The sequence below is a fragment of the Eumetopias jubatus genome, unplaced genomic scaffold (genome assembly GCF_037043125.1).
Source record: "Eumetopias jubatus isolate StellerSeaLion01/CBP00866 unplaced genomic scaffold, mEumJub1_p1.0 scaffold_8, whole genome shotgun sequence".
Taxonomy (NCBI): Eukaryota; Metazoa; Chordata; class Mammalia; order Carnivora; family Otariidae; genus Eumetopias; species Eumetopias jubatus.
The window spans coordinates 67913380-67929346 of NW_028274814.1; the positions used below are offsets into that span (position 1 = coordinate 67913380).

At 36.3% G+C, this 15967-nt stretch overlaps 1 protein-coding gene across 1 annotated transcript in view; it reads right to left on the minus strand.

Annotated features, from left to right (window-relative positions):
- Positions 1-15967, minus strand: part of SYT10 (synaptotagmin 10) — a 61121-nt gene that overhangs the window by 27402 nt on the left and 17752 nt on the right. The window contains exon 3 of the mRNA XM_028113301.1: positions 3641-4208. Within this exon, the coding sequence (XP_027969102.1) occupies positions 3641-4208 (568 nt within the window). The remainder of the gene's footprint in view (positions 1-3640; positions 4209-15967) is intronic.

Sequence of the window (15967 nt, forward strand, 5' to 3'; positions counted from 1 at the left end):
ATGTGTGTGTGTGAACAAGACCACATTTGTAGAGGTTATCAGGAAGATATTATATAGTATTACTTATATATTAGCATATACTTTACTTCTTTGTTTACTTGTTTCTTCTATTGGACTAAAGTTCTTGACCAAAACTTGTATTTTACTAGTCTTTATTTCCACTTTAGAACAAAGTATAAGCTTTGTACATAGAAGGTTCTCAGTAAATACTTATGTAATCAAATTGAAGTTATTTGACTCCAATGCTGTAGAAAAAAAATCAATTTCATTTAGTGAACTGGCCTAGGAAGATTTTTTGAATAAGGCCTTGGACAGGTCTTTTTTTTTTTTTTAAGATTTTTTAATTTATTATTTATTTATTTGACAGAATGACAGAGAGAGAGCACAAGTAGGCAGAGCGGCAGGCAGAGGGAGAGGGAGAAGCAGGCTCCTGCTCCTCCCACGTGAGCAGGGAGCCCCATGTGGGACTTGATCCCAGGACCCTGGGATCATGACCTGAGCCGAAGGCAGCTGCTTAAATGGCTGAGCCACCCAGGTGCCCCTGGACAGGTCTTTGGCTACATGGAGGAAAAAACTGACAGAAACTCTATGATAAAAATTTGTTGGAATGAGACACAAAATAATTAAAAACAACAATCGCAAAAAAGCAGCGACTCTGATTTCCATAGAGTTCTACTTTTAATAATCATATCATTGGCCTGAAGAAGTAAAAAGAGATCCATGGCATTTATATCAATATGACTTAATGATACTAAAGAGATTCATTAAACATTAAAAATATATCAAGTAGGACGCCTGGGTGGCTCAGTTGGTTAAGCGACTGCCTTTGGCTCAGGTCATGATCCTGGAGCCCCGGGATCGAGTCCCGCATCGGGTTCCCTGCTTGGCAGGGAGTCTGCTTCTCCCTCTGACCCTCCCCTCTCTCATGTGCTCTCTCTCTCTCTCATTCTCCCTCTCAAATAAATAAATAAAATCTTTAAAAAAATATCAACTATTTCAAGTTGGTAACAAAATTTTTTGACTAAATTTTAGAATTTTTAAGTTGGAGGTTTGCAGGATAAAGTTACTCTTTTAAAAAACTCATACATGGTTATTTCAAATAAGAACCTTAAATTATAAGAATGGCTTAAGATCTATTTTTAACTAGTTATTTATGTGTATTTGTCATTAGTGTCTCCTGATATAAAGAGATTTATCTGTTACATAAAACCTGTGTTCACATAATTGGATCACCTTTGCAGGTTTCTACAAAACTTGGATTAGTGAAGGTATATGACTACATTTCTTTTTCTTTCCTTTCTTTCTCCTTCTCTGTAGAAAACTCTATATTTCTTATGAAATTATTTAAAGTTAAAATGTGTAAGAAAAGATTTCTTAAGCAAACTTCAACTCGCATTTTTTCACTTTATTATCTGAAATATAAAATTGTTTACTGATTTTTCAAAAGCTGAAGAGAAGCTTTACTTAAACATTATACTAACCATAAAGATGATACTAGTGTATATTGGGAGCTTTGGTGTCATAGTCAAGAAATTTAGGTTTCATTACTGCCTTGCCAACAGAAAAGCCATAAGCAGTATCTAGAACAATGAGTGGCTCAGTGTTCCAGTTACAGAGAAATGTCATTTGGCTAGAATAATTTAATAATATATTTTATTATCTACCTACTTCTTTTTGTATCCAGAATATTGAAATGAAAATGTTGATAGATGTTGTACTCAGAATAAACACACTCCCAAAGATGGCCACATCCTAATTTCTAGAATCTGTGAATATGTTACCTACATGGCAAAAGGGACTTTGCTGATGTGTGATTAAGATTATTATGAACTTTAAGATTGGGAAGTTATCCTAGATTACCCACATGGGCCCAAGAATATGTTTCAGAACAATTTTTTGCATCCCTATTACTTAGAACATGCCAAACCCTTAGTAGGCACTTAGCAAATATTTGTTGAATGAATAAAAGAAGGAATAATATAATAATGGGAAATCAAGAAAGAAAGAACGTAACAATTATTATCTGTATTTGTAGAATTCTAGAAGGTGTCAGACTTTTTAAAACAGTAAAAATCATTGCTCACCATTTTTTTCCCTGTAGGAATATAGGTAATAAAGTGAAAAACACCATGAAATCAAAAGAGCCCCAATGTACCTTTGAAATATGATCCAGTTTGAAAATTTCTTCTTTGTTCCCATGGAATAAAAACCTAACAATTGAAAATGTTATGATGATGCAATGCAACAAAGTGGAAGTATAAAATTTTAAGTTACCTTAGCCGTATAATAATTATAGTGAAAAATAATGACCCCAAATACTGATTTTAATTAGTAAAACATTGATGGGAGAAAAATAAAAAAGGAATTACTCTGAATTAAAATATAATTTTCTTACTTTTAAAATAATCCCTTATTTCTATTAAAAACTCCAAATTTTAAGCTTATAAATTTTGGCAAAATTTGGACAAAAGATGGTAAATACATAAAGACAACCTAACCTGGTGGTAAAAAATTAAATGGCTCCATTGAAAAACCCCCAAATCAGGAGTACCTGAGTGGCTTAGTTGGCTAAGCATCCCACTCTTGATTTCTGCTCAGGTCATGATCTCGGTCATGAGATCAAGCCTCATGTTGGGCTCTGTGCTGAGTGTGGAGCCTGTTTAAGAGTCTCTTTCTCCCTCTCCCTCCCCCTACCCCCAGCCAGCTCTGGCTCTCTCTTAAAACAAAACAAAAAAGACCCCAAAATCAAAACAATTCTGCAGTCTAACCTAAGTGACCAGTTCTCTAGTTCCAATTCCATAATTCTGTCCGAGATATATAATCTCAGATAAAACAGATTTATGTAACAAAGAACACAACATTTTTTAGTATAACAAAATTTACGCCTAACTCAAATATCCAACAATAAAAGAATGGTTAGGTAAATAGATCATGTATTTAAACGTCATGCACTAAAACAAATGTAGCATGAAAGAAAATCAGTGTGGAAATTTTTAAACGTAGTTTGATCTCAATAATTTTAAAACATGTATAGAAAAAATTTAGAAAGCAATATGCCGTAATATTACATATAATTGGTAGCATTATAGAATATTTTAATTTTGTACTGTTTCTTACTGTTTTCCAAATTTTCATTATTAAAGTTATTATTTTATATTCAGAGAAAGCATTTTGTAATGGAAAAGAAAAATTCTAATATAAACGATCACTTATGATCATTCAACATTTCAAATTCTGTAATCATGTCTATTTCATGAAAGCCTCTGTAGGAATGGGCTATTTTAAACTCACCCAAGGGCCTTTCAAAATAGCATCAAAGTACATTTTAGGTTTGATCTGAGGAACAGAATCTTCTTAAATAATGAAAGTCAACATTAACTATGAAGAGACAGGTTAAATAAACATTTTATAAGAGAAAACAACTACTATTTTTGGTAACTTAAAGAGCTATTTTTTATTTACATAATTGTGTTAGGTGGCTGAATTATTATTATGTATGTAATCAAATCCTACCTTTGCAGGTTCTTAGCATATAAATTCTGTAACTTTGTAAACTTACTACAATAAGCTGGTGATAATTAGTTTTATATACCACTGCAGGTCAAATAAAAACCAATATGTTGGTGGAATTATTACTTACTGTGGTAGCACAATGAATATCTTTCCACACTGTGGCTTCCCTGGAGAGATCAGAGACTTCAAACAAATTATCAAGAATCACTTCCCCAATCATGTCATGTCTAGAAAATCTGTCAAAATCATATACACTGAAATGTAGTTTTCGGTTGCTTAGTTGATCATATGCTACAGGAAATTGAAAAGTTTCATCAAATAGAGGATTTAAAGTCTTTCTGTGCACACGGGTCTGAAATTTCTTTTTCCTATCTGGAAGAAGATACATCTTCACATAAGGGTCAGAAGTGCCTGTGAAGTCTTTAGCAGGGAGATCTAAGGCTTTGATAATTTTAACAACTAGAAGTTCATTTTCATAGTCATACTGGAGTGTGAAGTTAAGTTTCCCACAGGTTTTGATATCTTCTTGCCTGTTGCCCTCAGAGTCAACTGATTTCTGTTTGTAGAGCTCTGGTTTTATCCTCCCAATGCTGGTTGTTGTTTCTCCTCTTTGTAAAATGGGTTCTGTGCCCATGCTAAAATCAACACTGGAAACCTGCATTTGCCTTGGTAGGTGTCTCCTGAAGGAATTGTGGCTGTACATACACACACACACACACAAAATAATTTAGGAAGATCATTTGATGACAACATTATATGGTGGCATATAAACTTTCCCCCATCCCCAGGATAATGAAAGCATTGCATTTGTATCAATAGACAGATAGACAGACACACACCACACAAAGAGCTACTTTTGAAAAATGGGAGAAATGCAATATTCAAAGGAAAAGGCTTCTAAAATGATAGAAGCACCTGAAACACTCAAATGTACATTTTTTATGAGCTTTTGGAATTTTGTACTATCAATCACAAGCATATAATTACATACAGTTGTAAAAAAAAACATGATTACCAACAAAGTTTAGTATTCCACAAAATACCATGAATCATCAATCATCTGGTTATATCTAGCTGTAAGTCTTATGCAGACAAATCATTCAGATGGCTGGTTTCTTTATATCTACATATTTGTGTCTCATGAATCCCATGTTTTACTGACTACCCCCATTACAATAAAAAACATAAGTCCACCTATTCTTACACTGTGTTAATTATTTCTAATACTTAATATAATTAAATGAGTATTTACTTGTAAAGAGAATATATAGTGGTGACAGCCAAAATTAGTACATTTTTCTTTTTTCAACATGGAGTGTGCTTCAGAAATCCTGAGGATTAAAAAATGTAGAATTTTAGAATTTGGGGCCAACATAATAGAATGTTTTAGAATTCCAACTGACTTTCCTATTATCACTGTTACTATTCATCTAGTCAACATTTCCAGAGCACTGGCTGTATCAACTAACTAGTGCCTTGTAAATGTGACTTGCACTAAGATCTGCTTCTCTTCTACTTCCTCTGTAATTTCTGGCAGGAACCATATCAACTTATGTGACTACTCAATGCTTAGTCCCAGGTATTTTGTTCTTTATTCTCCTTGGTCTCTCCATCAGTCTAATAATTTCTCAGACTAAAACTGTCATCTTAAATCTGACGGTTCCTTGCATATATCCCAGATATATAAACTTATAGTTCCATATTTCTGTATCTCTAAGGGAGATTTCTAAATGGTTATCTTAATTTTGCCCCAAACTCAAGCAAATTCATTATTTTCTGCCTTTTACTCCCCAACTGGTGCTCCCTTCCACAATCTTAGAAAATAGCTCTAACATTATCAGCCACGTATGCTTGGGAGCCTGCATTATGCTTTGGATCACCTTCCCTTTATTCATGAGACTTACTCAATTTTCTAAATCTTGTTGATGTTTGCTTTGAAACATCCCATATACTTGTCCATTCTGTTTCATTTCCATTGCTACTCAGTCCAGATCCTCATCACCTTATACTTGGCTTTCTATACTAGCCTTTGGCTGATTTTCCTTCTTTCAGCACTCTTATACTTAGTATCTATCTAGCACTTACTTCAAAATCCTGTACTCACTTCTGTTGTTTATTACATCAGGTCTACATTATTTTTTACAGCAAGCGCTAAGTAATACTGAGGTCATTGCTTAACTAATACTTGATTCATTGATGCACACATAAGGACTGATTTAAGAGGGATAAAAAAGTAGTGATAATCAGAAGTAAGATACCTAGCCAAGATACCATTTGAGAAATAGCTCGAGGAGCTGAGGATATTGAACCTAGAAAGGACAGGAATCTGGCTTCTAATATCCGAAGGACTGTCATGGCAGAATTAATAAGAATCAGTGGAAGTTACAGGTAAAGATAGACTTCAGCTTGATATAAGGGAACATTTAAAAAATATCTAGAGCTGTCCAAAATGGTGAAGTAATGAATTTCCACAAACACAAAGTATAGAAACAAAGGTCAGATGTTGAAGGAAAAGGTTTCTGCCTCAGGTGAGATGCTAGACTTCTAAGTGTTTTCTAACCCTTAATTTCTATGATTCTCTATCATTCTGTGACTCTTTAATAATTTTATTCAAGATATCATTATTATGTGTATTAATAAAATAGAATTTTATTATGCAAATTATAAATGATGTAAAATCAGAATTATAATCTGAGGTGTTCCAAATTCATTCTCTTACAATGAATTAGCTTATTTTCTATTAATGGGACTGAAATACTAAACAACTATCTTTTTTGTGTGTGGCATTTTCCATATTTCCTTTTTGTGTTGTTTGAAGTATTTATTTATATTCTAGTTAGTTAACATAAAGGGCAATATTGGTTTCAGGAGAATTTAGTTATTCATCACTTACATATAACCCCTAGTGCTCATCACAAGTGCCCACCTTAATGTCCATCACACATTTAGCCCATCTGCCCACCCACCTCCCCTCCAGCAACCCTCAGTGTGTTCTCTATCATTAAGAGCCCATTTTATGGTTTGCCTCCCTCTCTTTTTTCTTCCTTCCCCTATGTTCATCTGTTTTGTTTCTTAAATTCCACGAGTGAAATCATATGGTATTTGTCTTTCTCTGACTTATTTCTCTTAGCATAATACACTCTAGCTCTGTCCACGTCATTGCAAATGGCAAGATTTCATTCTTTTTCATGGCTGAGTAACATTCCAGTGTGTGTATATACCACATCTTCTTTACCCATTTATCAATTGATGGTCATTTGGCTCTTTCCATAATTTGGCTATTGTTGATAATGCTGCTATAAACTTTGGGGTGCATGTGCCCCTTTGAATCAATATTTTTGTATCCTTTGGATAAATATTTAGTAGTGTAATTCCTGGGTCATAGGATAGTTCTATTTTCAACTTTCTGAGGAGCCTCCAAACTGTTCCCCAGAGTGGCTGCACCAGTTTGCATTCCCACCAACAGTGTAAGAGGGCTCCCCTTTCTCCACATCCTCACCAATATCTGTTGTTTCCTGAGTTGTTCATTTTAGCCATTCTGACAGGTGTGAGGTGGTATCTCATCCTAGTTTTGATTTGTATGTCCCTGATGATGAGTGATGTTGAACATCTTTTCAGGTGTCTGTTAGCCATCTGTATGTCTTCTTTGGAAAAATGACTATTCATATCTTTTGCCCATTTCTTAACTGGATTATTTGTTTTTTTTGGTGTTGAGTTTGAGAAGTTCTTTATAGATTTTGGATACTAACCCTTTATTCGATATGTCATTTGCAAATAGCTTCTCCCACTCTGAAGGTTGCCTTTTAGTTTTGTTTTTTCCTTTGCTGTGCAGAATCTTTATCTTGATGAAGTCCCAATAGTTCATTTTTGCCTTTGTTTCCCTTGCCTCCAGAGATGTATCTAGCAAGAATTTGCTATGGCTGATGTCAAAGAAGTTGCTGCCTGTGTTTTAATCTAGGATTTTGATGATATCCTTTTACATTTAGGTCTTTCATCTGTTTTGAATTTATTTTTGTGTGTGGTGTAAGGAAGTGGTCCAATTTCATTCTTCTGCATGTTATTGTCCAGTTTTCCCAAAGCCATTCGTTGAAGAGACTGTCTTTTTTCAATCAGATATTCTTTTCTGCTTTGTCAAAGATTAGTTGACCAGAGAGTTGAGGGTCCATTTCTGGCTTTCTTTTCTGTTCTATTGATCTCTGTGTCTGTTTTTGTGTCAGTGCTGCCTTGATCACTACAGCTTTGTAATGGAGCTTGAAGTCTGGAATTTGATGCCTCCAGCTTTGTTTTTCTTTTTCCAGATTGTTTTGGTTATTCAGGGTCTTTTGTGGTTCCATATGAATTTCAGGATTGTTTGTTCTAGAGCTGTGGAAAATGCTGGTGGTATTTTGTTAGGGATTGCATTAAATGTGTAGATCCCTTTGGGTAGTATAGACATTTTAACAATATTTGTTAAATATGAGCATGGAATATTTTTCCATTTCTTTGTGTCCTCTTCAATTTCTTTCATAAGTGTTCTAGTTTTCAGAGTAGAGATCCTTTACCTCTTTGGTTAGGTTTATTTCTAGGGTCTTACGGTTTTTGGTGCAATTGTAAATGGGATCGATTCCTTGATTTCTCTTTCTGCTGCTTCATTATTGGTGTATAGAAATGCAACAGATTTTTGTACATTGATTTTGTATCATGTGACTTTTCTGAATTCGTGTATCAGGCCTAGCAATTTTTTGGTGGAAGCTTTTGGGTTTTCTACATAAAGTATCATGTTGTCTGTGAATAGTCAAAATTTAACTTCTTCCTTGCTGATTTGGATACCTTTTCTTTTTGTTGTCTGATTGCTGAGGCTAGGACACTAAACAACTATTTAAATACCATAGAAATGGTACAGCTAATCCCATTCTAATTCTTGATATTCTTTAGCACTAATCTGATCATGAAATACCATTTATTTCTTTAAGCCTGTATATCTATCCTTGATACACAGGATTAGGGGCTTAAATTAGGGACAGGCAACCATTAGAGAGTATTTAGGAAAGTAAGAAGAATTTTAAAGGAATACAAGTTCAGACCAACAATAGTACAAATCTCACTCCCTTCACTTGCCAGTTGCATGACTCTGGGCAGGGCCTCTCAGGGCTTCAGTCTGAAAAATGGGTGTAATGGTATTATCCATGCCATAATGTGTGGTGCAAGTTATGTGAAGTGATGCATGTCATACATTCAGCCCTTTGCCTGGCACATAGTAAATACTCAACAAATATTAGCTATTAATGAAAATAAAAATAATGATATAAATAAAAAATAATAAAGGAATACAAGTAGTATATGTTCTGTATTATGAAAGGAGTCTAGTATAACTTAGTTCTATATTCAGTGTACCTAAGAGATTAGGATATTTTGTTAAATAATTTAATGTTTCTGCCCAAATCACTTTTACTTAATAATGATTTTTAAAGAAAAATTTTGTAAACAAAATACCCCCAAAGGTAAATTCTTTATTTTAATTTTTTTTAAGATTTTATTTATTTATTTGACAGAGAGAGTGAGAGAGAGCACAACCAGGGGGAACAGTAGAGGGAGAAGAAGAAGCAGGCTCCCCCGCCAAGCAGGGAGCCCGATGCGGGGCTTGATCCCAGGATCCTGAGATCATGACCTGAGCCGAAGGCAGACGCTTAACCATCTGAGCCACCCAGGCGCCCCAAATTCTTTATTTTTTATAGATTGATTCCATTCACACTCACTTATACTTTCAGTATCATAAAATTTTAATCTTCTGTCCTCTCCCTAAAAATCAGTAATTTCTTTCTTATGTCTCTGAATATAATTGTACAGCTGTAAAGCCCCTCCAGCAGGAATCAAAGAGTAGTAATGCCCTATAATTAGGGCAAATAGTGCATATTCTAAGTCATAGTTTAGCTAGTCAGTTAAGAGAAGCTTTAATTATTACAATGCTAAACTATTGCTGTGACAAAACAGATCTTTTTTTCTTGCTCTCTCCCCATCCCACCGGCCCCTTTTCTTTTTCTCTTTTGGAATGACATGATAAGTGGCTAGTCTCACACAAATATACAACCAATCAAAGTATAGGCCACTTGACTGTTACTGATCTCATTCTTACCCTTCAAACCTAGAATGGCACCACCCAAGTACTTCTCCAGGTAGGGAAGGAAAAACTTTCCCTACCCTACCTAGAATATCTGACAGTAGCTGGAGTCAAAATTACTTGATGCCATAGGAATAACATGCATTAACATGGTGATTTTTAAATACTTATTACCAACAGATCCTTTCCTTCAAACAAAATCAGAAGCCAGAAGTTGAATATGTAAAGACAGCTGCTCTGGTTATTGTGTGGGTAGAGTCCTGGAATCTCACTGGAAACCAAGCCAGCTTTTCCCTACTACCCAGAAGAAGGTGCTTGAAGATCATAACACTGAGAGGAGATGGGAAAAGTGCTGGCCTGGAATCAGACAGTGTGCTCCCAGCTTCCCTATGAAGTGAGAGAAACTTTGGGCAAGTCACTTGTTTGAGCTTTACTCTCCTGATCTATAAAACAGTCCTTTCACAGTGTGAAGACTGAATGAGATATTAGATAAGACGACTTTGAAAACTATAACTTCTTGTACTTGATAACAGTTATTATCATTAGAATTGAGGAAATAGGAGCTGAAGTGCAAATACCATAATGAATCCTCTGGTTCTGATGATTGCAAGCCTAGGGTTACTGTTTGGGGCTGCAGAGGTGGAACAAAGTCATTCCTGTGTGAGCACATCCTGGACCACAGTCCTGGATAACACGGCTCTCTAATTCACTCTCTTCTTAGGACCTAGCAGTTCTCTTTTCCTTAAACGGGAAAATTTTATCCTCCTATTCTTAGCTGCAGTGTCTTTTTTTTTAAGATTTTATTTATTTATTTATTTATTTGACAGAGAGATTGAGAGAGAGCGAGAGAGAGCTCACAAGTAGGCAGAGAGGCCAGCAGAGGGAGAAGGAGAAGCAGGTGTCCGGCTGAGCAGAGAGCCTGACGCGGGGCTCCATCCCAGGACCCTGGGATCATGACCTGAGCCGAAGGCAAATGCTCAACCGACTGAGCCACCCAGGAGCCCTTAACTGCAGTCAGTGTCTTTATCATCTGTAGCGTCTACCTTAGGTATTGCTTGAGAATTTAGAGAGGAAAAGCAGAAATATATTTAGCAGCATTGTATTGATTTATTCAATATGTTTGTAAGGAATTCATCTCTCCTTGTTTTTGTTAGTACTGAACTTTTTATAAGAAACTATGAGCATATATTAAAAGCTATAGCCCCATTTCACAGTTAAGAAGGCTTGAATAGTTAAGACTAAATCAAGTGTGTGGTAAACTAAGTTTTCATCTTTGTTTCCTGTTTTCTTCTATTCATTTTGAAACAAGAACAGGATGATTCACTCAATACACAAAAATCTCAGCAACCCCCCCCACACAAACAAATATATGTAGTGCCAAGCCTAACAAAGGCAAGGCACTACATATATGAAGGCAGACTAAGTTGTATGTCACAATGAATTTTTAAAAATACAAATTTGACATCAGCAAAATCCTCTATATCCTTAATCTCTTCTTTGAATGTTCTTCTCACCTTACTGCTCAGTAGAAACATGGCTTTTCTTTAGGACATGGTTTCCTCTGTGCCCCTCTCATGTGGTGGCTGACAACGTTCCCCACAGTCCTTGTTCCACTAGCCTGGAGGTGGGGCAGTCCTGCATTCCTCTTCTTCCCCATTGTCACTTTGACACCATTCTCCCTTCATCAACCTCTACCAGCCCTGAAGCTCAAGTCAGCAAGTCACATCCCCATTACTACTTATTGTGAACCATCTATTGATTAATAAATCACTCCCTTTAAAGTCTTCCTTATTTTCATTTCATGGTTCACTGACACTCTTTTTGACAGTGTTTTTGTTCTAATTTCTAGCAATGCACATGTTTCTTTCTACCTTGTGGCCTCTATGTTCTTTGAACTCCCCTCCTGCAATGATGCCCTTTACTTACTGAAATTACTACCATGTACATAGATTTTGTCATCATTAGCTACAAACTCTCCACAACCCCAATGTCATGCATACCTCTCTCTGATCAACACCTCTTATCTTTCTAGCTCAGACCTCTTATACCCCTCAGACAACCTTTCCAAATGACCAGAACCTCCAGTCTGTGACTATACCACCATTTCATAATCCCTACGTCTCTGATATCATTTCCCTCTTATTATCCAGTTTTAATTCCATGGCTAATCATTACAGTCACTCTCAGGGACACATCCCCAATTCCCTATTGCTCTCTACCTTCTTAGTTGTGGGACAAAAAAAAAAAAAAAAAAGTAACTGCAGCTCTGGTTGAATTCAAGCCTCCATCATCTCTATACCTGCCCACGTGCAAGTGAATGCAATTGGAGAAAAACATAAAATAACTTTCACTGCTCCACTTTAAATTCATGACACTTATGTAAACCCAAATGTAGCACAGCAATTCCTTCTCCCTCTCAATCTCCTAGATTTGCAAGAAGACCATTTCACACCTTCTCAGCTTTCTACAAACCTCCATCACCCTTCTTCCTCATGCTAAGGCTCAATTAATGACCTAGTTTTCCACTTCACTCAGAAAAATTGAAGCAAAGAGCAGAAAGCTTCCACAGGCACCATCTCATCAACCCTCTTAGCAGCATCTGTAACCCATATATTTTGCCTTAAAGATAATCCCATTTTCTCTCATGTCACCTTCAAGAATATTCCCTCTGATTCCTGCATTATTAATCCTCCCTCTCTGTTGGATCACTACTATCAGCATAAAACCACACTGTTGTTTCTCCTAGCTTAAAGAAAACCTCATACCACTGCCTCTCTGTACTACTCTGTTTCTCTGACACATTTGTAGCAAAACTCCTTGAAAGAGTTGAGACAGTCTGTTCACTGTCCAATTTGTTTCTTTCTATTCCATTTAAACATACTCTAATTAGCTTTACACATGCTCAACTCCACCATAACCACTCTTGAAAATGTGAACAATGTCTTCCCCACATTGCTAAACTCACAGGGCAATTCACAGTCTTTATCCCAGCCAGCCTTACTGGAGCCAATTAACAGTTAATCTCTCCCGGTTGTTTACATACACTCTTCACTTGGCTCCCAAGTTATACCATCCTGGCTTTTCTCCTACTTTACTAGTCTCTACTTTCTCTGTCTGCTATGCTGTTCCTGATATCTGCAAACAGCATTTTGAAATTACTTGTTTTCACATTGGTCTTCCATTCTTCAACACTTTTGCTAGATGGTGGTCTTTATAATGGCAGAGACTATGTATTATTCATCTTTTCATGAATTTCATACTAACATATACTGGGATTCAGGAAATGTTTGTTGGAGTTTGTATTAAAATAATTTACCCCAGGGGCACCTGGGTGGCGCTGTCCGTTAAGTGTCGGACTTTAGGATTTGGTTCAGGGCATGAGCTTAGGGTCCTGAAATCAAGCCCCTCATCAGGGCTCAGCACTGAGTGTGGAGCCTGCTTGAGATTCTCTCTCCCTCTCCCTCTGCCCCTCCCACTCGTGCTCTCTCTCTCTCAAATAAATAAATAAATCTTTTAAAAAAATCATTTACCGGGCACCTGGGTGGCTCAGTCAGTTAAGCGTTTGCCTTTGGCTTAGGTCATGATCCCAGGGCCCTGGGATTGAGTCCCCTGTGGGGCTCCTTGCTCAGCAGGGAGTCTGCTTTTCCCTCTCCCTCTGCCCTTCCCCTGTGGTTGTGCTCTCTCTCTGGAGCTCTCTCTCTTTCAAATAAATAAAATCTTTTAAAAAAATCATTTACCCTAATACTCCTGTGACTAATGAAATCAAATACCCCAAGAATGATTTGTATTATAAAAGAGGGCCCAATCAATTTATAATTAGTGTTTGTAAAGAGGAGATGATATTTATCAGTGCCAGAAAACAAACTCTCCGAGTCTGATTTTATTTTATAAGGTTTTGTCTCTGACCTTGGTACAAACAGCCATCCCATTTCAGAAAAGAAGTTGTATTTATTGAATATATGTTTCATGAAAAGGCTTATTTAACCATCTCAAGCATCTGTACAGCATGTTTCATGAAGTTTAATTCAAAGAGATAGATCTCAGGTCCTCACAGTTTTGGGTAAGTGTTGCTTCTTGCTATCCTAGCTAGGTATATATCTTTTTAAACTTTCCTTTTGTGTAACATCTTGCTTTCCATTCCTTACAGTGCCCTGGATGAAGAATTTGCAATTTTTGCTATCTTTTGAGGAATTTAATTTAAAAAATCTCTTAAACTATACAATCCAGTTTTATGTATTTTTACATAATGCTTTCATTTCTCTTATGTGATGATTTTAAAAATTACTTTTCTAAGCAACCATAGCTTATTGTAAATCCTTGAGCACATGTAAGTCAATGATTTCTTCCCATGAACATTTTCTTGCTTTTGTTCATGTTCAATTGGCTCTGCCATTAGGTTTCCTAATTATTTTTCAGTAGGTACTTAGAATCCTAACAGTGGCTAACCTACATAATTCCTCATCCTCAACAAATTATTTTGCCACTTATTATTCACCTCTTCTGGGCACCATTAATGAATGCACAGAAAATTGGTCCTCATACTCATCCTGGGAGTGTACCATCATTAACCTCTTTCTAATATGGGCAGTTTATCTCACCATCTGATGCTGTTATTTAAAGGAACAAAGTGAAGTGGAGAGATGACCGATCAATCAAAAGTGTCACTTGATGCTTATTATGTACCTACACAGTGACAGAAATTAGGAACGCATAAAAGTAGGCTACACAGTCTTGTTCTCTGAGAACTTAGCATTGAGTTTGGCAAGTAGCTACAGCTCAATATTAGGACAATAAATAATTGCTAGATTGTAACTATGGCTTTAAATAATAAAGGATAATAGCTTATAATTGGGCAGAGAAAGTAGACTCTCAGATACATTTTCCTTAAACAGCTTATAGTAGATAAAAATGAGGTCACCATTCTAGATGTGGGAAGCAATATAAGCAATAGCACAGAGACAGAGAGGTAAGGTCTACAGGAGGATAGTAAAAAGACCAAGCATTCCTCTCGTGGCAACCATAAAATACCTATTTGGATAGATAGATGGGGTCATCAAATTCATTTTTTTTTAAACCAACAAATATAGCCCGAGTTCCTACAGTGCTTTGTCTAGGTGTCAAGAGCAATACCAAGAGCAATCTTGGGCAGGTTTTCTGCCTAAGAAAGCAACACAGAGCTATATGTGTGGGGGAATATGGAATTAAAATGCTTGAATGGCAGCGTGGTATGATCAGATTGTAATAGTTCAAATGGCAGGCTTTGCAAAGGTTTAGGCTACACTTGTAATGATTTGAAGTGTCACAGTGCTTTTTATAAGGGATCTTAGATTCTTCCCTTACAACTTCCCCCAGGCTTTTGTCTTTTGGTTGTTGTTTGCTCTTTCCTGATTTTTATCATGCCTTAACTATTATATTAGTTTCCAAAAATATGTCTTTTTCTTTAGTCTGTCCTATAAGCTATTGCCAAATTAATTTTTCTAAAGCATAGCTCTTTATCAAGGGCTTTAACAAGGGACTCTTCTGTGGCAAATATTTTTTGATAGGACAGAACTTGAACATCCTGGCCATGATTTCAAGGCCTCTTATACTTTGATTCCAGCCAACTTTCTCTTCTTCCTTTACTCCTCCACTAAACTCTGTTTTCTGATCAAGGTATTTTACCTGCTGTTTTCATGGCAACATTTCCTATTCTATGTCTTTTTGCATAAAATGTTTCCATGTGGGATGTACACCTTCTCCCAATTGCCATTCATGTGAATTCTTGGTTTCCTTTAGCCTCCGCTTAATCGCCCTTCTCTCAGCCTCATGCTGGAAATAATTTTTCTGTTCTCAGAATTCCACATTCTCCACCACAGTTTGCACTTGTAATTCCTTATACTGAAGTTGGTCTTATATGTCTTATCTTTGCATTATGTTATAAATTTTTTTCCAGCTCCCTTGGATTTGCAGAGTGGATGGAGTGTACATAATACCTGATGATACCCATTAGTAAATATCTACTTGACTAAGACTACTGGATGAATGAACAACCAATCAAGATACAGGCTAGAAGAATGTTAGTAATGAAAACTACATGGATGCCTCCTGGCTGTTTGGCCTCTGGCAGGTTGATGGGGCCAAATGGCCAGGCACTTGTAAAGGAAGATGAGAACTTGGAAAATGTGCCAGTTTTCAGCAATGCTGTTAAGTTCTGGACCAATCAAAATGTTAATTATAGAGACAAATAAAGCTTGAAAGGGTAAGATGTTTGTCATCTACTGTCTAAGCCAAGTCAAAGGGAGTCCCAACAGCAGACTGGAGCTGACATAACCTAATAAGGTGATGAAATCAAGCATTAAAGTTAAATTAATTATGTGT